Source organism: Vollenhovia emeryi, unplaced genomic scaffold (assembly GCF_000949405.1).
Source record: "Vollenhovia emeryi isolate VEMERY1.0 unplaced genomic scaffold, V.emery_V1.0 DF939122.1, whole genome shotgun sequence".
In the NCBI taxonomy this organism is placed as follows: domain Eukaryota; kingdom Metazoa; phylum Arthropoda; class Insecta; order Hymenoptera; family Formicidae; genus Vollenhovia; species Vollenhovia emeryi.
The window spans coordinates 891,906-919,844 of record NW_011967244.1 but is presented as its reverse complement, the minus strand read 5'-3'; the positions used below and the strand labels follow the sequence as shown (position 1 = coordinate 919,844).

The following is a 27,939-nucleotide window of genomic DNA, read 5'->3' as shown; positions in this document are numbered from 1 at the left end:
CTCTCTCTCTCTCTCTCTCTCTCTCTCTCTCTCTCTCTCTCTCTCTCTCTCTCTCTCTCTCTCTCTCTCTCTCTCTCTCTCTCTCTCACACACACACACACACACACACTCTCTCACTCTCTCTCTGTCACGCACACACATACACGCTCACTTACCTCGGCAGTAAGGTATTCCAAGATGGCCGCGCTGTAGACCGCCGCAGTAGCGCCTACCCGACCATGACTCGTGGTCCTGTTTTTCAAATGCCTGTGAATTCTGCCTACCGGGAACTGCAATGAATATCGGTCGCATTAGCACCCAAGTTGAAAGCCCCCCCCTCCCCCCGCGACTCGACGGGGGTGGCCCGCGGAAGCCTCTCGCGGCCCAACACACCCGGTATACGTGCCCCTCGCGCGCCGCGAGGGACTGACGTCACTGTTACGCGCAGAAATGTATGTAATACGTGTGCGGTGATATAAAAAGCTCGCCCGCGTGCGTGCGTGCGTGTGTACGTGGACTTTAGATTTCGAGGCGAAAAGGGAACGACCGTTTCGACCAGCGGTTTAGTTTGGATGAACTTGACAGACCTCGTTACCGACGTCCCATTTCTCGCGTTGACAACAATATACACGGTCGAGACGTAGTCACGCCGCAAAATTTTACCTCGCCGCTTGCGCTATCGGGGGAACGGCGTCCCGAGCGCGGAGCAGCGAGTCGATGTCAAATTTGTACTTCGAGGCTTGTCTCTCCAAGTTTTTGTACCCTCGAACTGACCGAGGGCCGGTTTTCCCAGCCTCTTGGTAAGCCAGCGGCTAAATTGCATATCCTATCTTTGTTTGATGGAAAAACGAAGGCATATACGATTTAACTCGGTCTCATTTCTTCCCTTCTTTAACATGTATTAATTTTATACTTTAGACACTGACACAACTCAATTATATTCTACAGCCTTTGGAATTCAAAACGTTATCATGTACTGCGAGCGAATTTTTTAACTGTACTTTATTTTCTACACTGAAGATGACCCAAAGAGACCGAAACGTACGTTTGTAATTAAAGATTATATTATCTTTGGCACTAAAACCTTGTCAATGACTCTTTAATTCAGCTGACTATGATTCAACTATTAGTTAACTTACCAGGAGGTTGGAACAACCGGTCCTAAATGTTGCTCGATTTTGCAAAGAATGTCCAAAGGAGAAGACAAGTTTATCGGGCGACATGTGAATCGAAAATTTCCTCCCAAAACTACAAAGCGAGCGAAACGACCGTGTACGAAGAAAATAGATTTACAATAATAATTCACTAGCGTTAGAAACGTACCGACAAATCCGACAAGGACAATCCGCGGGGAGACAAAGTTACTTGTACTCCAAGACAATGTTTTACGTTTTAAATCTTTGTCTTGAGCCTAATCTACAATGTGCTCTCTGCGTCTAGAAACATTTTACTTCGTAGCCAATAAATACGTTTAACAACTTTGTGCAAGTTGATAAATTGTATATTATACACTGTATAATCGTACACCGTCGACGATTTTTTTAAGCGTTTCGATTTGTTTATATAAAATAGAAAATTTCTAGGCGCAGAAAGCACGTTGTAGATTAGGCTTTAAGGTGACGCACAGTAACTGTCTTGTGACTTAAGGTGGTTATTTCATAAAATCATTTATGTGAGAATTGTTAAAAATGTTTAGTTAATTTTTCACATTAATACATGCAAAATAAGACTAATTAAATTAAAATTTACCGTCTCAAAGAGTTCTAAAAAAAAATGTTAAAGTTTGGTATGTTACACGAAATATTACGTGTAAAACACGTTAAAAATATTACACGTAACAATATAATTCGTTGTAATATTACACATGAAATATTATTTACACATTGTTATGTGTTAAAATATTAATATTTGCGTTTGCAAACGCAAATGATGGCACATTTTTTTAAGGTTAACGGTGAGTGAGATTCGTATGAGAAACAAATATGTTATAAAGTAAAATAGAACGAATAACTGGAAAAAAAATCAAGATGCTCGACCATTCCGTTTCAACAATATAAACAGTTAAAACTGAAAAATGGGAAGAATTATGTAGTAGACATGAGTGTGGTGTAAGAGATGTGGCAACAGCGCCTCAAACTGTAATCTGTCGAATCTATTTTATATTATGTATTAATCGTAAGTGTATTCTTTAAAACAATATTGCGCCAAGATATATTATTTAGTAATTAAGTGCTGATTCTTGTCTGGAAGAAACTTTTGAGCATTACTGTCGCGAAACAACTACCTTAAGAACACAAGACAGCCATTCTGTTCAGACCCTAAGCGTCATTGAAACGCGTTTTGGACAAAGAGCACTTGATGCGCGAATTGGAGAAAAAAATGACGGCGAGAAATTTCCAAGGCTCGTCGATCTTCCGTCCGAGGTTTCGCGATTTTCCGTTTCCACTCGGGGAATTCGAGCCGAAACGCGAAAACTCGCGTTCACGAGCGATTTGCGACGTTGAGGCGCACTTGGAGGTGCGCTCGGGAGTTAATAATCATCTCAAGCGGTTCCTAGGAAAGCAGATAATCGCCCGTCACGTGTTAAGCAACACCCTGTATATACCTAGCGAATGAAGACGGATAAAACTACGTAAATAACGTTTGGTCTGAACGTAGCCGCTCATAGCGCCAACAATGTTCTCGGAGTTTCAATGCGCTTCAGGGGCGTCCCCACCGCGGGCGACTGTCTGGGGCCCCGCGAGAGAAATTTATTTCGGAAGTTGTACAGTGATGGGCAGAATGGTTGCGACACTTTTTTTAAAAAATAAGTTTAGGAACTCGAGAAATAGACCGGGGGAAACACTCAAAATGGTTTCGGAATGGCCATAGTGTAAAATATTCCTCGGGGAACAAGATTTTGAAACGTACCTCTTGAACTAAATGCACCTGAACTAATAAAAAAGTCGCAACATTTTTTTTTAGGTTATGTTCTAAAATCTTTCTGTTCTAAAACCTGAAATGCCCGTTTCTGCCAATGCAGATCAACCTTACTCTCTGTTTAAATTACTCTTTACCTTCCTCCAGTTTTTAAAACTAGAAAAAGATATAAAGTAAGTCAAACCGAGATTAAAGTTAATCCGCATTGGTAGAAACGGGCATAGGAAAATGCTCAACAGCTCGCGAAATGAAAGATCAACGTCCACATCACTCGTTACCTCGAATCCTCACAAGTGCGGCGACTTGGACGACCTAAAAGTCTAATTTCTCAAATTTATCGCTCGCGAAAGATTCGTATTTCACAATCTTCGACCCAAGTAGCACCGATATCAGTCCCGGTAACGAATAGCAACTGAATGACGATGAAACTGTACGTATGATTCCGTGTTATTTCGCGCGCAAAAATTAACGGCTCAGCCAACCGAATCTTAACGCATCGACAATACTCGATCGCTCGCGACTGCAAAAGAAATTCTTTCCTAGATCTGCCCCCGTGCCCGGTCACTCGATCCGTCACTGGGCGACACGTCTAGTGACTTCTGCCGGAACCCTGCGTCAGTAAGGGCCGAACGTTTTCCGGACGGGGTCGGCTCGCCTCTACTACCCGTCCGCGCGACATCCGGCTGCTGTCGGCCGCGGCGTCGCGTCGGTAGCGTCTTTCTCTCTCCCTCCCGCCGAGGCGGAATATCGAGCGATAAGCGGGCCGGCGGCGCGGATTTCCGCGGCGCGTTCCGCAACGCGGAACGGGCCCCCGGGTCCTAATCTCCGCCGCGGGTAAACCGTCGCCGGGAAGTCGCGCGCGCGCCGCCGTCCGCTCCTCGCGGAACGTCCCGGCCGCATTCCGCCTCGTCATTTCGGCATTCGCGTCGTTCCGCAGGGAACGCTTTTTCTCCCCTCCCCCCTGCCTACGGGAAGAAGAGAGACAGAGATGGAAAGGAAAATTCCCGCTCTTCTCCCGGCTCCGTTCGCGGAAGCCGCGCGAGTATCGGACCTCGTCCCGTTCTCGTGCTACGAATATCGAGCGGTTACTATTTGGCTCGCTCTTTCTCTCCGTCCCCCCCCCCTCTCTCACTGTTTCTCTCTCACTCGTTCGCCTCTCCAGCTTTTGGCACAGAGTTTCGTCATCCGACGCACGCCCCGAAACGCGTCATAGAACCTCGCTCTAGAGCGCGTCCCGTCGGCTGCTCTAAAATTCTCGCCCGAAGATTCTCCCGTGATCGGTGTAAGTGCCCAGTTCCTCCCCCCCCCCCCTCGTGTCGCGCTCTCAAGCGCGGTCGATATTGTTGCACAATAATTTTGTCACCGCCGTCACCGGGGCTCCCGCGAGCGACGCGCCGAGAAACGATTCCGGAGGGAGACCCGGGGCTCCCGTGACGACGAGAATTCAAACCGCACCTGAGTCTGGACGAGCCGCCCCGCGGTTCGTCGCCGCACGCGTTCTCTCGCGCGTTGCCCGCGTGCGCTCCACTCGGAGATAAGATTAACACGTCTCCTCGTCGCGGAATCCCGCGGGTCCGACGGGAGTCGCCGGTGGCGTAGCCGGGAATCGTCGTCCCACGGGTCGACTTTCCGCGCGAGGATGCGTGCCTCGCCCCGCGGGGATTCCCGCCGGCCCGGTCTCCCCCGCGTACGCGCGGGGCCTCGTAAACAAAGGCGGGCTCTCGTGCAGGAGCGCGGATTCCGCGGCGTGGCGGACTCTCGGCTAATGTTCAAACGACAGAACCGCGCGCGCGTGATCAAGCGTTCTAATCGCGATGGTGGAAACGCGTCGCCGTCGATAACGTATCGGGAACGGACCGCGACAAATAGCGATAACTGACACTCGTCTCGCGCGGGCACGTGGTCATCCGCTTTCCACTTCTCTCCTCCGTCGGCGGGAGGAGAGGCCTCCGTAATTTCGCCGCGACGCCCGGGCCCAGCGAGACGACTCGACCGCTCGTCCCTCGCCGACGCGGGTCAATTCGAGGCCCCGTTTAATCGAGTTGCTTTTTTTATCCCTTTCCAACTCCTGAAACTGGAGAAGAGGCGAGTCGCGCCGAGATCCAAGTTGGATCCGCGTTGGCAGAAACGTGCGCGACAATGAAGGGCGGGATAAACGCCGGACTCCGATTCGATTTCCGCTTCGACCCGCTCGAAAGACAAAACACCTCTCGCCGCGGTTCTTCCATTTCCTGGTCAAGCGTTAAACAGAGGTTAGCCGACTCTCCGTCTCCTCTCGGACAGTAACATAGAGAGAGACATGGAGAGTCTACCAACCTCTGGTCAACAGTCAACCAGAGAACGAAAAACCGAGCCTCGCCGTTTAATCACGGAATCATTCAACCGCTCGGCGATAACGAACCGGCGGCGCGCGCTTAAATTTGGGGGGGGGAGATCACTTTCGTGGGGCAGGGGGGAAAGGGAGGGAAAAAAACAAAGTATCTCCGTGCCGCGTTACGTAACCCCGGTTTTTGTCCCACGGAATTTTGTTACACGCGGATCGTCAAATTGCATTAGCGCAAATTGCATTCCGCGTCGAAGGGGCGGCATTCCTCGCGCGGGAGATTCGCCTCTCGAAAGCGTCGCCGCGTCCCCCCCTCCCCGTCCCGCGCTACGCGTTCGTCCGACGCTCGGAGAACAACACGCGCGCGCGCGATCGAGGAAAACGAGTTGATCCGCGGTTCGAATTCGCAGCCCCGCCGCGCGTCGATCGACCGTCCCGACGCGGAATCACGGGGTCGGGACGGGAGGGGTACGGCCTACGCGACTGCACGCGCGATCGATGAATATTTACGCGGCCGCGACGCGCGTAAGTACGAGAAAAACAAGCCGGCCGGCCGAGCCGCCGGTGACAATCGTCGGTCGCGGGACGGGAAACAACAACCGGCGGCGAAGCGGAAACGACACCGTCGGGGGCCGCCGCCGCCGACGCCGCTGTCGCGGCAAAAATTGATTCTCGATTTACCGTGCTCGGGCCTCGCCGGGGTCGCCGCGGGGTCGAGGAATCGCGCGGAAACGGTCCCCGGGCCGAGGGGAAGGGGAGCGGCCGGCCGCCGCGGTTTGAAAAGGAGCGATTCGAAAAGCAAACCGTCCCCGCACGGCCGTTTCTCGAAGGTTCGGCGTGGCGCGCGTCTAGAGCGGGGAGCGCGCGGCACAACGCCGCGGCGCGTACGCGCGGCGCGTCCGGGCGAGCCGGCGGGGACCGCCGGGAGTCGGCCGGGCTTTTCGCGCCAACCATGACGATTTAACCTGCAAAGCGCCGCGAGAGCGCGGAGACCGGGGAAGGCGGAGAGAGAAAGAGGGAGACACACCGAGCGACGACGGGGCCCGGAGGACGCGTGCCAGAGAGCGGGGAACACGCGGCACCGCGTTCGCCAATCGATCCCCGCGGCCGACGCGCGACGTCGGGCCGCGAGCGACTCACCTGCAGGCCGGCCCTGGCCGAGCGCGAGACCGCCTTCGCCTTCGCCTTGCCCGAGTCCTTGCCCGCCTTACCGCCAGCCTGTTCGGACACGAAAATGACGGGTTAATACGCGAGATCCGGCCGCCGCGGGTCCGCCAGCGGACGGCGGAGGGCACGCGGCGCGCGGGGGCGCCGGCGGCGGCCGCGGATGGCCGCCGCGCGCGTCCAAAACTCGCGGATACTCACCATTGCGCGACGTGGTTATTCGGCACTTTCACACGGCACGAGAAGACTTGCGAGCAGCCACGAACGACGCCGTCTAAACGCGACGAGCCCGCCAAATGCAGCTTGGCGCTGCGAGCGCCTCCCGCGGCCGCGCCACGTGACCGCGAGCCGGCCAATGGGAGCGAGGCTGCGGCCCGACGGTGGCGCCGCCTGCCGTCCGACCGCCCGAGTCAGCGCTCGAGCGATAAACGGCTCTCTTTCCCTCGGCCGCCCGTACGTTACGTCGCTCCCGCGACCACGTCGGCTCGTATGAATAAAAATCAAGTAAACAGAGGCGAGCGAGCGACGCCGCTCGCCCGCGCGCGCGCGACTCTCGCCGTCGAACGAAAGAAGAGCCGAACGGACGCCCTGGCCGATGCCCAGGAACGCCGACTGACGATTACATAATGTCGATATTATAATTTCCCACTCGACACAGTATAAATGTAACGCGCGTAGCACGTAACGGTCGCGTCGTCGAGTCGAAATGTTGACGTCAAGTGTGCAATCGTCGGTTGCCGTTTACCGGATGATGATTTATTTTTTCTTGTTTTTTTTTTTACGTCTCACGGCCGATAAGCTGTAGCGCATACCGCCGAGCGTGTTGCCAAGCATATGGCACCCGCCGCACGAAATTCATAGGAATTGAATTATTGACTTGATTCTCCCCGTTAGCACGTTAGTTGCTCGCCCTTCCCTCGCAACATTTCTGCGAGACTCCCTTCGGAAGGAGGAATTACACGCGGAGCACGAAGCGGCGTTTTGCACATCGACGTTTAAATGTCGTTTGTGAGCACAGATGTGTATCAGATGGGATTACATCATAAACTGTTCTTCGCGTCAATAGTATCGTATAACGATTGTGTTATCAACAATGGTGGTGCGATCGTTCCCGTGGTGCGACACGTGTTTGCAAAATGGGTATCAGTGAACGTTATCGATAACACGATTATCGTGCAACAGCGCACCTTCATTTCAGTCCAATTTTCGCGAATCAAAGGCACACTTTTATCATCTCGGGCACATCGACGAGTCGTAGACGCGAGATAAGCGTCCGGGGGTCAATTCCTGTATCTTACAGCGAACTCGGTTGCTGGCACTAGTGCACGCTGAGTGCATGCTAAAGGCTTGTTTTCCGTTCCTACACTGGTGAACTAGTGCAATAAATTGAGTAAGACAAGCATATTTTTTCTCATTCTAGTTTACTGCACTAGTTCACCAGTGTAGGAACAGAAAGCAAACCTTAGTCCCAGTCTACAATAGAGATTTAAGCCCTAAGCCTTAAGAAATTGACTAATCACAGTCGCGCATTCTACTCATACTTGACCGTGATTGGCCAATTTCTTAAAGCTTAGGGCTTAAATCATCTATTGTAGACTGGGACTTAGGTGTCGGTCCTTGCTTTAAGTAAGCTGTGAGTTCTTTAAGTAAATGACCAATCACAGACAAGTATGAGGAGAATACTCGCCTGTGATTGGTTAATTTCTTGCGGCTTAAGGCTTACGGCTTACTTAAGGCAACGTTGTAGATCAACGCTAAGGCTTGTTTACAGTCAATTCTTATATTTAAGGATCGTCTTAAATATCTCTTGAAATATTTAGCTAGTAAAATGCATCCATACGGATCATTTTGTGGCTAAACACTCTTCGAACATGTATTTGAGACAAAGTTAAGTGTCAAAATTGACTGTAAACAGGCCTTAGTGCGCACTCGGTGCGCACTAGTACAACCAATCGAATTCGCTATTACACTACAGTGAAAACACTACATCTAACTATCCTCTTAAGCCCAATCTACAATGTGCTCTCTGCGTCTAAACATTTTACTTTATAGCCAATGAACACGTTTAACAAATGTGTGCGTGTTGATAAACTCTACATTATACATCGCACGATCGTGCATTGTCGGCAAATTTCTTAAGCGTATCGATTTGCCTGTATAAAATAGAAAAATGTTTCTCGTTGCGAGAAACACATTGTAGATTGGACTTTAGAAAGAGACAAAGCCGCTCCCTCTTAATATTTTCGCTACATCGTAAGATACAGAATTGACCCCCTGCTGTAAAAGATTCTGCGGCGCATTCAATAAAATTGAAACGCGCGCGTGCTTTCGGCGACGAAGGGAAGAGGGAAAATGAAAACGCAGAAAATGTCAGAGGAACGTGAGACATCGCAGCGTAGGAGAGCTTGGCCAGCAGTGTATTACGTTTCTTTATTGACGGAAAAAGGCAGTGACTCGATACAAAAAGTTGCGTATAGAAAATGGCGCGCTACTCGAGGCCTGGGAATTATTCTATGTGGAACGCGAGCGAATCGGCCGTCTTCATCTCGAGTCCTCCACGACGCGTCCTTGCGCGGCGGAAGACCCTCCACGACGATCGAGCTCCAATTACAAAACCGTCGTCGGACGGCGAGGCGAGCGGACTCGCGGCGGGGCCGCGATAACAAGATGGCGGGCGAAGACACGAACGTCCACCCCCGTGACGCTGTTGAAACAATTGGAATCTGCGCGTCCGTCGATAAACTACCCTGTCTGCGTTTATTTTTAGCCCGCGCGATCGCACGGGCGTGTTTCCAGACGAATCTCTCCGCCTCGCCCCTCGAGCGACAAAACTTGCCATACAATCCGCGGCCCGGGCGGGTCTCCGTTTGCAATCGAAAAGCGGATTTTCCTCTCGCCCGAATTCAAATCGTCCGAGTAAAACAGAGACTCGTCCTTTACAATACGCCGTCGCCTCCGAGCGAGCGGGCGGATTTTTCGCTCTCGCAGGTGGATCACGTGTCGCGTTCGTCCGACACGCTTGAATTCGAATTAATTGCATCACTTGCGACTGCAAGTATCGACGAGCGAGGGCGATTCGATTACGCGGAAATTCGAATTCTCCCCGCCGGACCGCGGTCGCTCGCCCGGCGAGTCGCGTCGCTCGACGACGACGACGACGACGACGACGAGGACGAGGACGAGGACGAGGACGTGTTGTCGAGGAGCGAGGTCGGTTCGCAGCGGCCGGTGCGTATCGGCATCGATGACGATGCCACTCGTCCGCGCGGTATCGACTCGTCGATGCGCGCGGGGCCTGCGCACTGGCGCGCGCACGCGTTGGCGGGGATTTTTCCCGCCATTTTTACCCAGCCGGCTCGCCGTCTCTCCCTGCCCTACCCTGCCCAGCGCGTCACCTGCGTCCTCCGCGCCCTCCTCGTCCGTTCCCGCCATTGTCGCCCGCCTCGCCTCGTCCCGCCGCGCCCGGCCACGCGTCCCGCTCTCACTCTCTCTCTCTCGCGCGCGCGCCGCGTCGCTCGCGCGTCCTCGTCCTGTGAAGGAGGAGGACCCGCCACCGGATCCTCTACTATTTCTCCTGATTCGCCTCCGCCAGTTCGTCGCACTTGTCATCGATGTCGTCCTGAAATCATCGTCGTTCTCGTTATTGCGATTGCGATTAACAAAGTCACGCGACGTTCCGGTAAACGCCGACTAACAGATAACATCGACATTATAATTTCCCACTCGACAATGTAACCGTTACGCGAGGGGACATACATAAGGCCCGGTTTCACCAACGTCGCTTAAAACTTTAATCTTAGTTTAAGTCATGTTTATCTCTTTCTAGAGTCACAGAGAAAAGAACGGATTAAGCTAAGCTTAACTTTAATCTTAGATTAATTCGTGTTTGTATCTTTTTAGAGTCACAGAGAAAAGAAGGAATTAAGCTAAGCTTAAAGTTAAGCGACGTTGGTGGAACCGAACCTAAATGCCTAACCTGAGGCAAAGGCGTTGATTTTTTCCAGGAGGGGAGGAGGCATGATTCAAAATGTCACTTCCAGAATGAAAATACCAGGGTTGGGAAGTAACTCGTTACTTGTAACGAAGTTACAGTTACAGTTACGTTCTTTTTTTTGTAAACTCTAACTTAACTTCGTTACTTTCTGTCCATCCGTAACTGTAACTTAACTTAGTTACATTATGGTTACTTTATATATTTTTTAAACCTCCACAGATCACATTAGGCCTTGCATTTGCACACAAACGCCTTTATCGACGCTTTACAATTCAAATGCGGATTTGATATTTAAAGAAAATAACTGCAAAGTAACGATTCGTGACTTTTTTAGTAACTGTAACTAGTTACATTTTTAGTGAAAACACTGTAACAGTAACTAGATACTTTTATAAAGTAACTTTGCCAACGACAATCCGGATGGTCGAAACGTTGGAATAAATTGTTAAATTAAAACACCCAGCCAGTGTAAAGTCGTCAAATAATTTTTCGTCCTGTTGTTAATCAATTACTGGCGACAATAATATTCTTCTTGTTATTTAGAGGAAAGTCCCCTATTATGAGATAGACTCCTAAGGGCTTCCTATAAGATAGCGGGGTTTCTGTTAAATTAATAGGCATCATCTGTTAATTCCATCGTGAATTTATTGCCCTTAGAGTGAAATTTGTTTAGTGGAAAATTCATTGTTAGATTGTGTAATCGTTGCGAAAGATTTGTGATTGAATTTGGGTGTTGAAAACCCGCTATCTCATATTAGAAATCTACCTCATAATAGAAGACTCCTCTATATTGTTGAGCGGGAAATTATAATATTGATGTTATGTAACTGTAAGGTTGCGCATTTGTCGTACGATAAATTTTTTAAGCGTGTCGATTAAGCGCCTACAAGGTAGAACATTTCCCTGGGCGGAGGAATGTTCCTTTCGTTCCCTTTTCTTCTTAATTACGATAACATTTCTCGAGAGACTAATAAGTGCGAGATGCAAAGTTTGCCGCTCGCGACTATACAAATGTATATAAACGTCGGTTTGAGAGTAAAAAAGCTACACGCGGAGTAAAAAGTTGCTCGCACGGTCGTTAAAGAACGTGAATCCGTTGCTATTTTAAGAATCAGACCGAGCGATTATCTTACTGCTTGTCTAATCCCCGGTAAACACCAACTAGCAGTAACGTTACATCGATATATAAGTTCCTACTCAGCAATGTAACTGTTCTGTGCAACGTTCATTATATCGCACTTGTATTGTCGAATGGGAAATTATAATATTGACGTAATGTCACCGTCAGTTGGTGTTTACCAGGCTGTCGCCTATGTTTTATGTGCACCTAATTAACAAACAAAATAAATCGCAAATCTTTAATTTACAAATTTCATATACGCCCATTATATTCGTGTACTTAAACATGTGCATTCAAATAAAACGTATAATAATACAATCGTGACATTTATATCGAAATACTTGCGAAACAATTTCGGAGAGAGAGAGAATAGAATCTTCATTTATTAAAAGGGACAAGTCCCCTGCAGCGTTCAACAAGCTGCACAGAAAAATAATTACGAGTGAGAATGAGCTTTTGTATAATAAAAAAATTGAATATAGAAAAATGTTTAGAATATAAAAACAAGGATAATATTAATAGAAAGATGTTGCAGATTACAATTGACTAATTACCGCACCCTAGAATAAAAAATACTAATAAAAGAGAGAATATGAAATATTATGGAGAAAGAAAGAGAGAGAGAGAGATATGTACGTATCTGCACAGAGCAAAAGTGTCAAATCAAAACTTATATTTAATAATAAGTATTTAATAGTCTTAAATTTCAATAATATTGCAGTCTCATTTAAATACTAATACTAAAAAAATAGATCTTGCAACTGCAGCAATAATTTCCTAGTTACGAAAAAATGACTGAGATATTGTATAAATAAATAGCCAATACCGCGAAGTCGCATGCTTTTATTTATGCATTTAGTCAATTTAAATTTTAAATAACATAGACAGAATTTATGCCTGAACTGTTAGTGAAAGTTAGAAAGAAAGTCTTTCCGCGGCACCCATCCGTTATAAAGTTTGATTGTGGTACAACACCTGTATTCCTTACAAGGATTGTTCTAGCTGTGGTACCAAAATTTATTTTTATCCAATGTAGAGATTAATATATTTGGTCGTGAAACTTAAACTTTCCTATTACTAGAATGTTGCTGCTATAAATTCTGTAGGCTACAAACAATTTTCTAGCGGATACGAAAAATAGCGATAAGTTTTTGCGACACCTAGAAAACTACCTGCGTTTGTAATTAAGATATTTTTTTTAGTAAATACTCTAATATACCTTTGGTATTAGATTAGAAAATTGTTTTTAAATAATAAGAATGTATTTTTCTTGATTGAACTATATATACATAAAGAGTGATTTCATTCAAGCAAGTTTTCCTCGTTTAACGCAGTGTAATCTCATATCAAGATTTCCACGTTGAAACTAAAGATATTTTCAAAACGAAAATGTTCTTTTTTCACGCGCACGGTTAGAAAATTAATCCAGGTTAAAGAAAAGTTATCTCTCGAGAAAAAATAACAAAGGGAGTACCTCGTCGAGCTGCAGACACTTGCCCCACTCGAGCAACGTGATCTTGTGATCGTTATTGGCGTCGCAGGAGTCGAGGAAGGGCGCGATGCAGTGCTCGAGGGCCATCAAGGGCGCTTTGATCGGGAAGAGCTCGTGCCTGGACACCGTTCGGTCGTGCGGGTGGCCGTCCAGGTCGCACCATTTCCAGATGGCCGCGTTCGTCCAGCGCAGGGTCTGATTGGTCTCGGCCTCGCGCTGCATCTTAAGATAATGCGATGACAGCTCCTGACGGTCCGCTAGGTCGCGCATGATGTTGAACAGCCAGTCGCGCATTCGCCTGGGAAAGTCGGCCATGTCCTCCTCCTTACACATCTGCGCACGTCGGAAAGTTTAACGTTTGTACAAAAAAAGAAAGAAACAATGTAATCGCGTGAATGCGACATGCGTTTGCGAAAGCATTGCTCTCGATATTTTATCATCGATCGTTGTTCCATTATTATTAATACCATTTTCAGCTTTAAGCTTAGTTCAATTTGTTCTTTGTCTCTTTCCAACTGTTACTTTAGAAATAGACAAACATGAATTAAACTAAGATTAAAGTTAAGCGACGTTCGGTGAAACCGGGCCTTAGGCTTTACTGGAAGGTTGCTCGATCGCGGCTCGTTGCTTGTGAAAATAATGTTCCGCCACGCGGGATGATACTCACGGGCATCTGTCGGCATTCGCCGTAGTACACAATGTGGACATGCTGATAGTTGGGGCCCCTGCACCTGGCATCACCGGTGTCGCAGAAGCAGCGCGCCTGATAGGCCTCGCAGTCGCTGTCGAAGGTCTCGTTGTAGTTGGTGCAGACCTTGCGGCGCGGATCGACCTCCTGGTTGCACAACTCCACGCAAACGCACTCGGCCGTGCCCTCCTCCGTGCTCTGAAATCGGACAATTTTCACTCTCCATTTTGTTCCCGTCTATCGTAACAGGAGGACGAGATACTCGCTTCAAATTTCAAGACAAATTTCAAGAAATGTCTCAAAACGCGCCTCTCCTTTACCTCCGCATTTCGCACTTTGTTGATTAGATATTACAAGTTGACAAAACACAGTCTGAGAATACGAATAAAGAAGTAACCGTTGAAATTTATAGACCTTGATATAAAAGACTATTTAGAAGACTGTGTCCATTTCTACCAATGTAAAATTAATTATTCTCGGTTCCACTCACTTTTTTCATCTACTTCTAATTCTTTGCGCTAGAAGAAGACGAAAGAGTAAGCTAAATTGAGATTAAAGTTGGTCCACATTGGTACACGGAGAGAATTTTCTCTTAAAATTTATCCTGAAAATCGCGTAATCGTGGACAATAAGGTATTTTACTAGTAAAACGTGTGGTAAAATTTCAAAAAAATCTCATAAAGTTCTTGCAAATGCCACGAATACGTGATTTTCAGGGTAAATTTTCAAAGAAAATTCTCTCCGTGTAGAAAAATGGACATTGGAAATTTAATTCGCGATAAATTTCAGAAAGCATTCTCAAGCTGCTTTATTTCCGCGCGCGTTAAATTTACGCGAAATTTCCTATCGTCGTCGATCGCCTTGCACATATGTATGTACATGTATATACAGGGTTGGGAAGTAACTCGTTACTTTTTTAGTAACTCTAACTTAACTTCGTGACTTTCTCTCCATCCCTAACTGTAACTTAACTCAGCTACATTAATAGTTACTTTATATATTTTTTAAACCTCCACAGATTGCATTAGGCTTTGCATTTGCACATAAACGCCTTTATCGACGCTTTACATGCTTCAAATGCAGATTTGATATTTAAAGAAAGTAACTGCCAAGTAACGATTCGTCACTTTCTGAGTAACTGTAACACGTTACTATTCAGAATTGGTAACTTGTAACTGTAACTAGATACTTGTATAAAGTAACTTGCTCAACCTATGTAAATACATGTATATGCATGTATGTATAAGCAGCGATATGGAGCAATTATCTTTGACACGTGATAAAAGAGAGCCCTCTTGTCGACGACGGACCTTGCAAACACGACCAGCGCCGCAATGTTTGTCCATACACGGGTCCTGGAGCAAACGCTGCCGCTTCGATCCAGCCTCGTTTCTGCCGTTTTCAAGAGTGACCTCAGCCTCCTCCGCCGTCGCCGCCTGCTCGGCTATTTCGTCAGCCTCCAGCATGTTCATGATCTCATCTTGCACGGGCGCCTCCGTCGTGGTCGTGCGACGCCGAGATTTCCGTCTGCGCTGAAAACCGATTGACGTAAATCTCGAGATTTAATACTCTCTTCGCCTTCTTTCTTCCTTCTTCGTTTATTTTATAATATTTCAAGCGACACGAAATAATCGAGTACGGTACAAAGTTTCTCCGCGCTACTCGCGTTTATTATTTTTCCAAGGGACAGAAAACGTTGAAGATTTTTCCTTGCGGTGTTAAATTTTTGAACTACTCGGAACTGTGTTTTTGTTTCTTATAAATGTGTCATATTTAGTTTCTTGTATAATCCAAACGTTACAACAGTGTAATGTCTTACATACAGTTGAATAATTTGTGTTGATCGTTTAAGACATGTGATATTTATTAAATTTAACACAAATTTTTCAACTGTGTACGAATTATTTCGACTTGATCACACAAAAGTACGATTTGCACATCTCTAATTACAGTACGTGTATAACATTTTACACGACTTAGGTACAGCGTGAGAAAAGAACGTAGGGAGAAACTGGTTTAAAGATTAGACGGCAAATTTAAATATCATACTTCAATTTATGTTTCTCTTGTTATATAAATTTTGATTTAAAATCGGCAGTAGTGCGTGGCAATAATACCTGGGCAGACACGTCCACTATCAGAACCGCCAGAAGCAACGCGACCAACAGCAGCTGCAGCCTCGTCGACATTGCAATCTCTGCGGGACAAATCGATATGATGAGTACGCGCGAGGCGCTCGTCTCTTAAAATAATCGATCTAGGGTGGAACGGACCCGATCATAACGAGGTTCGACAGTATCTAGAGCAGTAGTATCGTTATTATTCCAGACACGTTCTCCTTACCGACAATTTACGAGCTCCGTAAACTACGACCCGCGATCCATTGCAGGATGCATTACGCCCTCGCGAAGTCGTTCCCGAGGAAGTTCGGCTCGGACATGTAACGATCCGAATTAACCGTCGCGATTCAGGAAAGAGGTTTGACGTAAACTATTTTCGTCCCCCGCCTCTCCTCCCTCTCTCTCTCTCTCTCCTTTTCTCAGATAGAAGAAAGAGAAGAGTCGACTAAAAAAACTTTCAAAACTTTCTGTCCTCAAATTCTGTATGTAATGGCAAGCAAAGCGGGCGTGTCTAGTAGAAAAGTTAGGGATTTTTCTCGGAACAGATCCAAGTCTCTCGGTGCGGCGAAAGGGGTTAATATCCCCGGGCTAAATCGGGTGCGAGCGGGGCCCTAACGTGTAAATAAATCAGCCATCATTTCTCGCGCGTAATGCTTTATTATTGCCGCGGCGTTTCGAGCCGACGTGTGTCGGCGTGAAAGACGCGTCAACGTTTCCTCGCGCGACACTCGCACGCACGCACGCACGCACGCACGCACGCACGCAAGCGTCGATCAATTCGAGCGCGGGTCAACGCGAGATCAGAGATAAATCTCGCGGGACCTTAATAGGAGCAACGAGACGATAACCCAGATACTTGAAAACCAAGTCGCCTCGGATCACATCCGGGCGCGAGCGCGCTTTTGAGCGCGTTCCGTCGTTTCTTCTATGCGCGTGACGTTCCGTCTCTTCGCCCTCGTTGCCTTTCGCGGATGATATAATCGACTTCGACGCTGCGCTTTAACGACGACGAAGGACGCGTGCATGTAGCGTAGCGTCAGCGATCGGCCGCCGCCTTCGTCAGCAGTGAAATTTGAACGCGAGAAAATTTGCGCGAAGCTCGCCTTATAGATTTGCCCGGTCGTGTCCCAGTAAACCTAACAGTTAAGCAACATCGATAGCTGCAATTCGATAATTTTTCATTCAAAAATATAAATGTAACATACATATGTCGTACATAACAGTTACATTGGACTCAGATGACACGTGTATGAAATTCACGGTCTATGTATGTCGCCGGAACATAAATATCCCGAACGACCGCATGCAGGCGTTTGGTTAATAAAACACCAGCGTTTCCGGTTGTGTGTTGAACGCATTACTCGGCTTACCGCCGAGTGCTCTGTCCGATTGCTTTTACGATTCGAGATGTCCGCAGTTCGTTAAGCCGGCATTTTGGTCGACCTGTGTTATTCACGGGGCAACGCACGCCATTTTTTCGCGTCTCGCCAACGTAGAGGACCTACGTGATACGAACAATCGCAAGGAGATTTGCATTTACATATTGCATATGAGTATTGATGTGTTGTGGAGAATTTTCTCTTAAAATTTACTCTGAAAATCATGTAATCGTAGGTCGACGTGGCATTTTGAAGAACTGCGCGATAGTTCAAAATGTGTGCATTTATATATTTTATAGTTTTATACAGTTTATTTATACGTTTTATTTATACATTTTCCTAATAAAATGTATACTAAGTATAATTAATAGTAAAGTGTATATGGTAGAATTTCAAAAAACTCATAAAATTCTTCGAAATGCCACGTTGTCATACGATTATATGATTTTCAGGATAAATTTTGAGAGAAAATTCTCTCCGTCTATCTATTATCGCCAAACTGTGTTTCCATTGTAGAGAGTTAAAGTTGCAAAACAAATTTAACCGAAAAAATAGGACATAGAAGTAAAACAATATGTTTGGCGTACAATTTAGCTGGCCCAGCTCTCTGAATCTTTGTGTGCCGTAAACGGAGAAAGAACTTGATGAAGCAATTTGGATAAATAAATATAATAACACCTGGTCCGCCCTGCGTTTCTAAAATGTGCCAATTTAGCTACTCGAGTCTCGTAATTCTCCTCGTTGCCGGCTATTGAATCGGCCATATCGGTCGCAGCGTACACATTCGGAGAAGTTAATCTTATCGAGCATTCGCGACTCTGCGAGAAAAATTGCGTAACATTTTGTTTCGACCGCTATTAATACGTAGCCGGGCCGAGCGAGGAGGAGAGGAGGGCAAGTCTCCACGCGACGGGTTAAGGTCTCCAAGGCTCCTCTACATGGCGAACGGTGCCGTTCTCCGTGTCGCGAATCGCGCGGCAGTCACCTCGGCGTCGAGGCGCGTCCGCGGTGCGTCGCGCGGTCCACCGGAAGCGCTCCGCGCCGGGTTCTCCGACGCGGCCCGCGTAGGAATCGCACGCGCGGCCCCCTTTTTTTTATCGCGCGGCCCGCCGACGTGGGCGAGACGCCTCTGCGAGTGGACGAAAGGGACGAAAATGCGATACCGAGTGGGAAAAAAAGAGGCCGCCGTTATTTATTAACTTTGCAACGCGATGACGGAGCTCGCGGGTCACGCGAGCCGAAACTGATCGATACACGCGCGCGCGCGGAGCGAATCCTCCGTAATGTTATTTATATTTACGCAATGAAATGTCTAACGATGTATAAAAAAGTCAGGAGTGGGTATAATTTATTCCGAGCGCGATGAAACGTAAAGCAAACTGCATGCGCGAATAATTGCGGAATAATAGTGCATTTTATCGAATTAAAATCAATATGGACAAAATACTGTTGGTTTTATTTTCTGAAAAAAAGAATAAATATATTAATTATGAATACAGTAAAGTAAATATTCGTATTGATACAAAGGCAAAATATGCATAAACGTTTACACAGAATGTTCCATCGGTGCAATAATGTAGACGGTGTTTATGAAAACGCTTCACAAGCTGCCGTCTATCCAAGTCAGTCATTAGACTCGTAAGACGCTTCATTCTATAAAATTGGGAACGTCAGAAGGGTCGCGTCTTCCCTATCCATCTTGTGTACGAGCTACGCCAACGCGGAATTAAAAGTTAACTAGTTTGCCGACGAGATGCTCGAGCTGAATGCGTTGATTCGATTCATCTCGTTCAATTTGCTCCTCGACGAGCGGAAGTTTATGCGCGACTTGATATTATTACGAATAATAAAACGTATGGAACGCGTGCGTATAGTCTCTAATGGAAAATTGCTCGTAAACCCGTTTCCGTAAAATAATCCGAAGGGACCAGATGGTAAGAGGAATCGCCAGAATTACGTTGGCGCGTAACGTAACGATTATACGGTTCGATCGAAAGTTCTCTCGAAGATAGGAACGATTTTATTTAGAACGATTAACTATTTCCTGCATTATTATTTCCCTACCCAGATAGCATTTGTGTCTAAAAGACATCTTTAAGACGGCATTGCGTCGTCTTTTAGACATGCATTGCTATCTGGGTAGTAGCACATTGCATTGACCAAACATTGGTTAAACGTTGGCCCAACATTCGGTTATGTTGGCCAATATTTAGCCAGTGCACTGTGCTACTAGGGTGGTTTTTGCTCTCACTGAGAAAAATATCCTGGCCTGTCTAATCGGATACTCAGTTACATATTTAACAAATGCATCTATTCAATTAAATTGTACATCCGCACCCATAGAAAAAATTTCCGGATCCAATGCTATTGCACTTGAATGTATCATAAAATAGGATCGATATAGCCAATCAGAGAAAAATTTATTCTAAATGCAAGAATACATAAACTTACATTTATATCAGTTACTCTTGTCTCAATATAGTAAGTCAATCTTTTTTAATTCGATAAAGGAGAATAAGAATTATTGATTTTATTTTGATATTGTCCTAGTTTTATACTAAATAAGGCTATGAGAAATATAAATGCGCCAAGAATATTTTTGTCTCGGTAACAGAAATCCTTTCTGAGGGTGCGATGAAAAGAGCAATCGGGTTTCCGATTAAATTTCGTTCGGGAAAACCGATGGTTAATTTTCCATCGAAAACACTACTTAATCGATTTGTCCAATGAAAATTGGATGGGAATTCAAAAGTAATGCGCGTAATGTTCTTCTTATCGATCTCAGACTTGAACTCCCGAGATAACGCGCGGCATAGCATCGCGGCATGGGAGGAGGTCGAATGTATGGTCTTACTGAAAGTAACAGGTACAGGGCGTCACTTCTATTTTAAATTCTCCAATAGAAAATTGCGAATCTCGCACTTCCAATGCACGCTGCTTGCCACAATTGATTTCTTCTCGTTCACGACTTCGCTGGCACTTCACAACCGAACGAGATCCTTAATCAATGACCGAAAGGTGTTACGATAAAAAATGCGCCTCTTTTCTTAATTCGTACAACGATAGTCGCCCAAGCGAACAAAGGATGTTGGTTTCCGACCCAGAAAGGACATGATTTCCGAGAAATGCCTGACAAGTGATAAGTGTTAGTTGTGAGGACGTCCACTGATATAAAACGTCCATCGTATGCAGTTCTGCAAGTGACTCACATTAACGCTACGCGTGTGTATGAGAGAATTAATACGGCTGAGACACTTTTATCGCGGTGATTTCATTTGGAGAGTACGTCACTTTTTGCCAATTAATTTTATTCGAGCTACGAGACACTTCCAATCCGGTCATAAAAATTGGCGATGTAAACTCGAGAGGCGGATCTATATCAGAGAAGCTAAAAAAAAATCTCGTTGAAATAAAAGACCCACTTGAATCACCCGTGAAAAGATTCCTCCATAAAAAGAGACTCTTTTACACACTGCGAAAAATAACCGATTAAATATAATCGGATAATCAACGGAGGGAGAGTTTGCTTATAGTCACCAGTGATGATTAAAAATTAAAACGGGGAACTTATAGTCAACCCGACTGGCATATTCGAGCCCAGCGGCCACAGTGCTCACATGTGCTACATACATATTTTTATAATTCGACTCTGTCTTAGGTGACGACGATAACTCACTTACAATTAGTACTACTTGATAAGGACCCAAAAAATAGGGTCAAAATGTTGTATTAAACAAATAAAGGAATATGCCAGTCGGGTTGATATATAAGCTTCCCGTTTTAATAATCGGATAATCCCATTACATAATAACAAACGGACATATCCGATTAAATTGTATATTCGATGAAAAATATGATCTGTTTTTCGATCAAATTTCATCGGTAACCGCATTTTATCGAATAAATTTCATCGGATGTGTCCATAATTTAATCGGAAAGTGTAATCGGAAAAATTAACCATCTGAAACACTATTTAATTGATTTATCCGATGAAAACTTTTCTCAGTACAGGAATGCCTGGTATCATTACTTGCGGTACAAGTTCGCAAACAATCATCTTATTATATCAGTTATTTTAAATTAGTGTACTTAGAAAATAAACTTGACACACGGCAACAAATGATGTATCGATAAGATCAGCGTGATTGAAATGAAATCGTTGAAACAACAGCAGTATTAATGAATGAAAAACATCAGATACTTGTTCTCAAAAACTGGATATTCAGTTCGATGCTTAAAATTAATATCCGTGACAAATGCAATTGCATGAATTATTTATGTTTGCGACAGCCCGTGACTTAACATTTAATTCAAGTAATTTTACTTTCTTTTCCGTGCAGGCGCGCGAGACATTTTTAATAATCCACACAACGACTCTTTAACACTGCGAATTATCTATTTGGATAGAAATAACAATTTATCTGCGATATTAATCAAATGTGACAGTAGGTCTTGACGGAAACTGCAGTTTTAAAATAAAAATTCGGCGAGGCGAAAAAGAGAATCGCAGGGCGATCGTACCTCGCGTTGACCCTCTTCGTGATCCGCTTCTGTCGCTCACTCGATCCTCCTCTCTCCCTCTCTCTGGGCGACAAAGATCGAGAAAAGAACAGCCCTCCAAATCGGTCGCTGGACCGGTACTGACTGCGTCCGCGAGGCGTATTGCGGCGCGGCGCGCCGCGCCGAGCGGAACGCGCGGCCGGAGAGGAAAGATGATCTCATCTCTCGCGTTTTTCTCTCTTCCTACACCCCCGTCTGAACTTTCCGCCGCACGCGTATGCGTATGCCTCGTCGTCGCATTCTTACGCAATGCACGCGATCGTCTCGGCGATATCTCGAACAGTCTCAATTCTCGCCGAGACGAATTTCAACACTCTGGAAGGGCTGGGCTCTTCTGCAATTTCTGGTTGCCTCGCAATCAGAAAATCGGGCCGAGCCTCGAGTGAAGGGATGCGTCGTTCCGACGGGCGGACGAACCAAATTACAATTTGTTTTAATCGTGCTTAAATTCGCCCCTAAAAAAAATATCCTAAAAACATTCGGGATTCACATGTCGGAACAAAAATTTTTTAAAAATCGAACGATCATACGAGTGTATTTTCAGCCGCAGCCCCGATATTCCAATCAATAGGCAATTAAAACAATTAATAAAATAAAAAATGAAAAATCTACTTTGCGTTGCGTCTATCTGCGCCGAGATTCGCTCGCGCTTGAAATGTCGCTTCAATGAACAATTGAAAATTCCGCGTGCCGAATATATTCGCGATTATTACCCTCGTCGTAAATTGTATCGTCAAATGCCGCCGTCGAACGCTGACGAATCCGCGGGGCGTTCAGCAGTTTCGGCAAAATCGCTTGTAGGGGAAACGTGACTCTGCGCGCGAAGCCAGCTAATGAAGTCCGTGCCAAACGGGTAGGCGTGTGTCGCGACAAATAAAGAGATGCTATAATAGGGGTTGGTAGTATAAGGTAAGTATATATATTATACTAAATGCAAAAAGTTACAATACATTTGATGTTTGTTTTTCCCCCCACTTTTTGTTCTCCTTTTTTTAACATTATCCTCTCCTCCCTCTTTTATCGCAGTAACGTCGTTTGTCAGTTGGTTGTACACACAAACTGGCCTGGCAGACCGAAATGATATTGTATACTACAAAAATTCACAACTTATCAACCGCCTTCGATCGTTATTACATAGTTATTTGTGTTTTTCCTTCGTATCCTCTCTTTCTCTCGCTCTCTCTCTTTGCTTCGTTCGTTACTTTAATATTTATCTCCGTTACTATTAATATTAATAGTCGCTTAAAAACGAAAACATTCACACTAAAAATTTGCAGAGCTCTCTTTCAAGTTAATGTAAAGCGATGATCTCGCGTAACTGCGGCTTTGAACACGTTGTACTTGAACACACGGATATGCACAATGGATAAGGACGTAGTGAAGTCAAACGGCGCATGTGAGCGTATGTTTGCGTAGAATACTTTATATTATTAGGTGGCACGCGAAAATCGGAAGTCATAATCTGCGATTTCAAATATTAAACGACTACGTCGCTCGGCTTAAAATACTTTCTCTCTCTCTCTCTCTCTCTCTCTCTCTCTCTCTCTCTCTCTCTCTCTCTCTCTTTCTACAACTGCACAATACGCTGACTGATAAACAAGTATCGGCCTTAAGTTGAGATAAGAATGGAGAACGGTCTACCGGTTTTAATGTACAAGAGGACCTAGAATGACATTTCTCTCTTAGCCATACAAGTATCCGATTAAACATGCTCTACATATGTATACAAAGTTGAAGCTGCTGGCGCCTCGGTGTCTCTCTCTCTCTCTCTCTTTCTCTAGTGTCACATTTATCTCCGCGCGCGCACACCGTGAAAAGGGAAACATTTTACCACGGCGGTATTAGTTTGAATGCCGTTTAATCCGACGAATATATTTGCTAAACAAAGCGCGAGTCAGTTTTGCAAAACCTCTACCTCGACCGAGCGCGAGCCGCGCCTAATATCACCGCGCTAAGTTTCGAGCTACGATTCTCTCTTTAACACTTTGACTGCCGCGTTATGCTCGTATTTCCTTGGGAATTATGGCACTTGTGTACGCGAATGGCTATCTTATTTTAATTCCTATTTATCGTTTCGTGAACGTGACCGATGCGAGAGGCGAGGGTCTCGATCGTACACTGAGAAAAATTTTCATCGGATAAACCAATTAAATAGCGTGTCCGATGGTAAATTTGTCCGATAAAATTATGGATACATCCGATGAAATTTGATTGAAAAACCGATCACATTTTTCATCGGATATATCCGTTTGTTATTATGTAATTGGATTATCCGATTATATTTGATCGGGCATTTTTCTCAGTGTACGCGGATGCCATGCTTTCCAAGAAACCGTGGGTGAAGTGTCAGTCCAAGTGTTAAACGAATTTCTGATGAATCAATCAACGTGTCCCATTTAGTGTGTTCGACATGGTTTCAAGAGGATGCGCAAATGGGTCTAACAACTTTTCGAAGATACAAAACAAAGCTGCATTCTTAAAGGATATCGACCGCGCGAGTAAATTTGAAACTTTTCTATTAAAATCCGATTGCGGTTGAACGAAGGTGACACGAAAGCGAAGTATCTCCGAATTTCGCAATCCTCTCTTTCATAATTGCACAAGACACATGCGATATTCCGCCGCAAGGAAGAGAGAAGTGATAAAGTGCTCCATCCTGTATGCTTCTTCAGATTTAATGATCAATTTTCCTTTTTCTTTTTTTTCTATAACAATATTAAAGTATGCCAATTATGTGGTAACCGACAGAAGTCCGGAAATACATTCCCGCGCGTTACTAATCTAACTTGTAAGGGAAGAGGACTCGAGATGGATCAAAACTTCCTACGTAGAGTTTTCTTTTAATGTCTATAACGAAATATAGGTAGGCTTAAGATTGCGAGATATTACACAGTTCGACGAGAACGCGCGTTTGAGACGCTCGTCGGTGTTTTACTCGTCCTTTTCTTTTTTTTTTTGCTACTTTTCGAGAAAAAAGCAAATCGCAGTCACGCGAAACCTGTCCCTTTATCCGCGTCTGCGTCAGAGCGGCCGCGTTGTCGTCGTCGCCATTGTCATTATCGTCTCGTCATCGTCAGTCTGTCATCGTTACCGTCGTCATCGTCCCGACGTTGTGTTAAATGTGACACCAACGTAACGCTACGTGACGAATATTAATCGCTAGGGTACATGCTTAAAAAAAATGTAACGTTTATCGAGGCTGGGCCCCGAAGACGGGGGGATGCGGTCGCCGTGTCCTAGACGCGGGGCGTCGAACGTGTTATTTTTCTTCTTTCAATTACAGACTACCGCGGATGTGAGGTTGCGCTCGCGCGTGATCTACGTTTACAATCTCCACGATGATCCTGATCACGACGAGAAATACAAACTAACGCAAACTCACTCACTCACTCACTCACTCACTCACTCACTCACTCACTCTCTCTCTCTCTCTCTCTCTCTCTCTCTCTCTCTCTCTCTCTCTCTCGCTCTCTTGTTCTCACTCATTCACTCTCTTTCTTTCGCTACTTATTGTCAAACGCAAATTTTTAATGTCCTTTCCTTCCTCTACGACACGAAAAAAGAAAATTAAAAATTTGCTCGACATTACTTTCCGCGACGGTATGGGAGTTGCAGACCGATCGCTTATAAAATTCCAATAGTTTCGTAAAGGAATGAGAGGCTGGTAGGCCGGGAGAGATCGCATCGCCCGCTCTCTGATAATCGCAGGATTCCTGCCGAGCATTGCTTGTGAGCGTTGGTGCTGACTAGAACTCTCGTTTCGCTTCTAAGCGGCCTGCGGCATATGAGTACTGCGTCAAAAAATGTGAATAGATATAAATATTGTCAGGAGGAAAATTGGTGCGTCACATGTCCCGGGAGAAAAGATGTTGCTCTTGCAGTGGTTTACAAAGTACGGAAAAACGTTCTGCATTGTCGCTACGTCGAACGCGTTCCCGCACTGCGCGTCAATTCACATTTAATGCTCGGCGTAACGGGAGCTCCCTGCGATCACCAGAAGACATTATTAGACAGATAATTTAACGACCGGGCAATACAACGTGAGACCGCGCGCGCGATCCTTACTAACTTGACCTAAACAAAAGTAATAAGTCGTGTGTGTGAGGGAAGAGGGAGGTAGATGCTAGAATAAAAAGATACTACAAGAGAGGACGAGAATAGCGCGGAAAGATGTTAGGAGAATGTAATTGCTTCCAGCAGAAGAAATGGGGGTAAGGAAGGTGAGACCAGGAAGAAGGTAGGCACGAACAAAAGGTTCCGAAACTGCAACGAGACGAGGCCAGGATTTGTATGCGGATGGAGCGGGGAGAAATGGCGAGACCAGTTGCTGCAGTCTAGAAGCATTGTCCTGTCTACGATCGATACCGGTCAATCAATGATCGGCAATATAAATAAAGGGACTCGTAGAAGAAAAGAAACTGTCATCTTTCCTTTCATATCTCTTCTTCTGCCGTGCAACCGGGACACAGTCTTGGGATCCTGTAGAATCGTCGGGATTCGTTCCGTGCGATTGCCTACCTACGTCGACTCTTCATTTGGGGCAACGGGACGTCTCTCATCAGCGGCCGATGAGTCGACTCGGAAGCGTACGAGAGATTTACGCATATCACAGCGACACTCCGTGGTCCTTCTTTCGCTTGGTCGCCCCTCGCATGGTTACGTGCTGTGTGTGCGCATCGGAATTCGCTCCGCTGCCTTTTCGTCCCGCGATCTGGCGAGCCGGAGGAAACGCGCGGAGTGACGAATGCTGCGGAAACCCCGAAACCGCCTCACAAAGAGTTCCGACACAATTTTCCCGATTTCAGATCACGTCCCGTCGCCTCTTTCCGTCTTTTGCACTAAAATTTGCCACATTCCAACAACGTTCTCCTGTGAGCTCTTCTCAAACTTGTCGCACGGCTGCACGTTTTTATGTGTATGTGTCTACGACTGCGTTTGTGAATACTTCGCGTCGCAAAGTCCTACGGGATTGCCCGATTGTCGATGTACGAAGGACGAATTCGAACCGATGACTTTTAGATACACACACCACTGAGCTCGCGCGAGGAATGTGATCCTCATCCGAGATTTCGATTGGCACGTCATCCATGTTCGAGCTCATGTTTCGTACGATTTCTTTTTGAGCTACGTCAGCTAATATCGATTGTTGCTGCTGCTGCTTGACGAACGTTGTTGCAAGCGACGTTTAAGCATATGAGGTTGGCGTCGGTGATGAAGTCGTGCGACACACGAAATAGTCCTGGATTTCGATTCTCGAAATGAAGATGGTAGATGCATGATGGTACCGGTGACTTTATTCAGTATAGACGAAATTAGAAGGGGCTCTCGCGACTGTTGCATAGCGTGGCCGATATTAGCGACGGTTCTGGTAGCCGGGATTACTCGGATTGCCTGGCTGTCGCATACCACCACCCCTGCCACCATCGCCACCCCGTGTAAATCCTCCACGACCACCTCGTGCACCGTGCTGTCCACCTCTCATCACGCCTCCAGGTCCACCTGACGCCGAGAGAATGAATTTATAAGTAAAAAGAAATTCTACGGATCAATAAATGTCAGAAAACAGTCCGGAAATTACCTGGTCCACGCTGTTGCTGCTGTTGCTGTTGTTGACCACCCATGGAGCGCATACCGTCGCCGGAATTCAATCTGCCACCGCTACCGTCCAACATGGGCCTAGGTCTCACCTTTTTTTCTTCCACATTTAACTTTTGTCCGCTCTCGTCAGGATAATAGATAGGCTGAAGCAACGATCATGATTAAAGCAACAAGTTCCAGCCTTATGGAATGCTACGATGTATGTCTAAGAGACGAACTTACCAAGGAGCTTAACACCTTGGTCACAACCTGTTGATCTTCGAACGTGATAAATCCATAATTAGGCACGCGAGCGGTATTGTTTCCGCCTTGCGGACCTTTGCATCTATCGTTCGATTTACTGTGCACGCGTAACTCAGCGACTCTACCGTAACGCTCGAATACCTGACGCAAATCGTTCTCAGAGGCGTTGTGCGGCAAGTTGCCCAGGAAAAGTTGGTGAGCGTCGCTGTATTGTCCTGGTCTCGTGCCACGACGTTCTCCATCTAAGAGATTATCATATGTAATATGTAAAATTCTCTTCTAAAGAGAGAGAGAGAGAGAGAAAGAGAGAGAGAAAGAGAGAGAGAGAAAGAGAGAGAGAGAGAGAGAGAGAGAGAGAGA

At 45.9% G+C, this 27,939-nt stretch overlaps 3 protein-coding genes across 7 annotated transcripts in view; all 3 read right to left on the bottom strand.

Annotated features, from left to right (window-relative positions):
• LOC105569876 (histone H2A.V) overlaps positions 1-6,667 on the bottom strand; it is a 10,029-nt gene extending 3,362 nt beyond the window's left edge. Inside the window, exons 1-3 of one of the 2 annotated variants that reach the window (XM_012026667.1) lie at positions 6,587-6,667; positions 6,362-6,439; positions 156-269 (exon numbers count right to left, since the gene is read on the bottom strand). In XM_012026667.1, the coding sequence (XP_011882057.1) occupies positions 156-269; positions 6,362-6,439; positions 6,587-6,589 (195 nt within the window). In that variant the 5' untranslated portion in view covers positions 6,590-6,667. Of the gene's footprint in view, positions 1-155; positions 270-1,118; positions 1,265-6,361; positions 6,440-6,586 lie in introns of those variants that run through there. The other variant, XM_012026666.1, reaches the window with a different exon arrangement.
• Positions 6,668-8,753: 2,086 nt separating this feature from the next.
• On the bottom strand, positions 8,754-23,918 carry LOC105569875 (SPARC). 2 transcript variants are annotated; one of them, XM_012026663.1, is made up of 6 exons: positions 21,700-23,918; positions 15,797-15,876; positions 14,990-15,211; positions 13,659-13,877; positions 12,974-13,324; positions 8,754-10,004 (listed from the first exon to the last, which is right to left on the bottom strand). In XM_012026663.1, the coding sequence occupies exons 2-6, from the start codon at positions 15,866-15,868 to the stop codon at positions 9,951-9,953; spliced, it is 918 nt and encodes a 305-aa protein (XP_011882053.1). In that variant the 5' UTR covers positions 15,869-15,876; positions 21,700-23,918; the 3' UTR covers positions 8,754-9,950. The 2 variants fall into 2 exon arrangements, with proteins under 2 accessions (XP_011882053.1, XP_011882054.1); XM_012026664.1 differs by lacking the exon at positions 8,754-10,004 and adding an exon at positions 11,108-11,919.
• Positions 23,919-25,175: 1,257 nt separating this feature from the next.
• LOC105569873 (ras GTPase-activating protein-binding protein 2) overlaps positions 25,176-27,939 on the bottom strand; it is a 9,434-nt gene continuing 6,670 nt past the window's right edge. For all 3 annotated transcript variants that reach the window (XM_012026660.1, XM_012026661.1, XM_012026662.1), the window contains exons 7-9: positions 27,559-27,821; positions 27,317-27,479; positions 25,176-27,237 (exon numbers count right to left, since the gene is read on the bottom strand). In XM_012026660.1, coding sequence (XP_011882050.1) covers positions 27,092-27,237; positions 27,317-27,479; positions 27,559-27,821 — 572 coding nt within the window. In that variant the 3' untranslated portion in view covers positions 25,176-27,091. The remainder of the gene's footprint in view (positions 27,238-27,316; positions 27,480-27,558; positions 27,822-27,939) is intronic.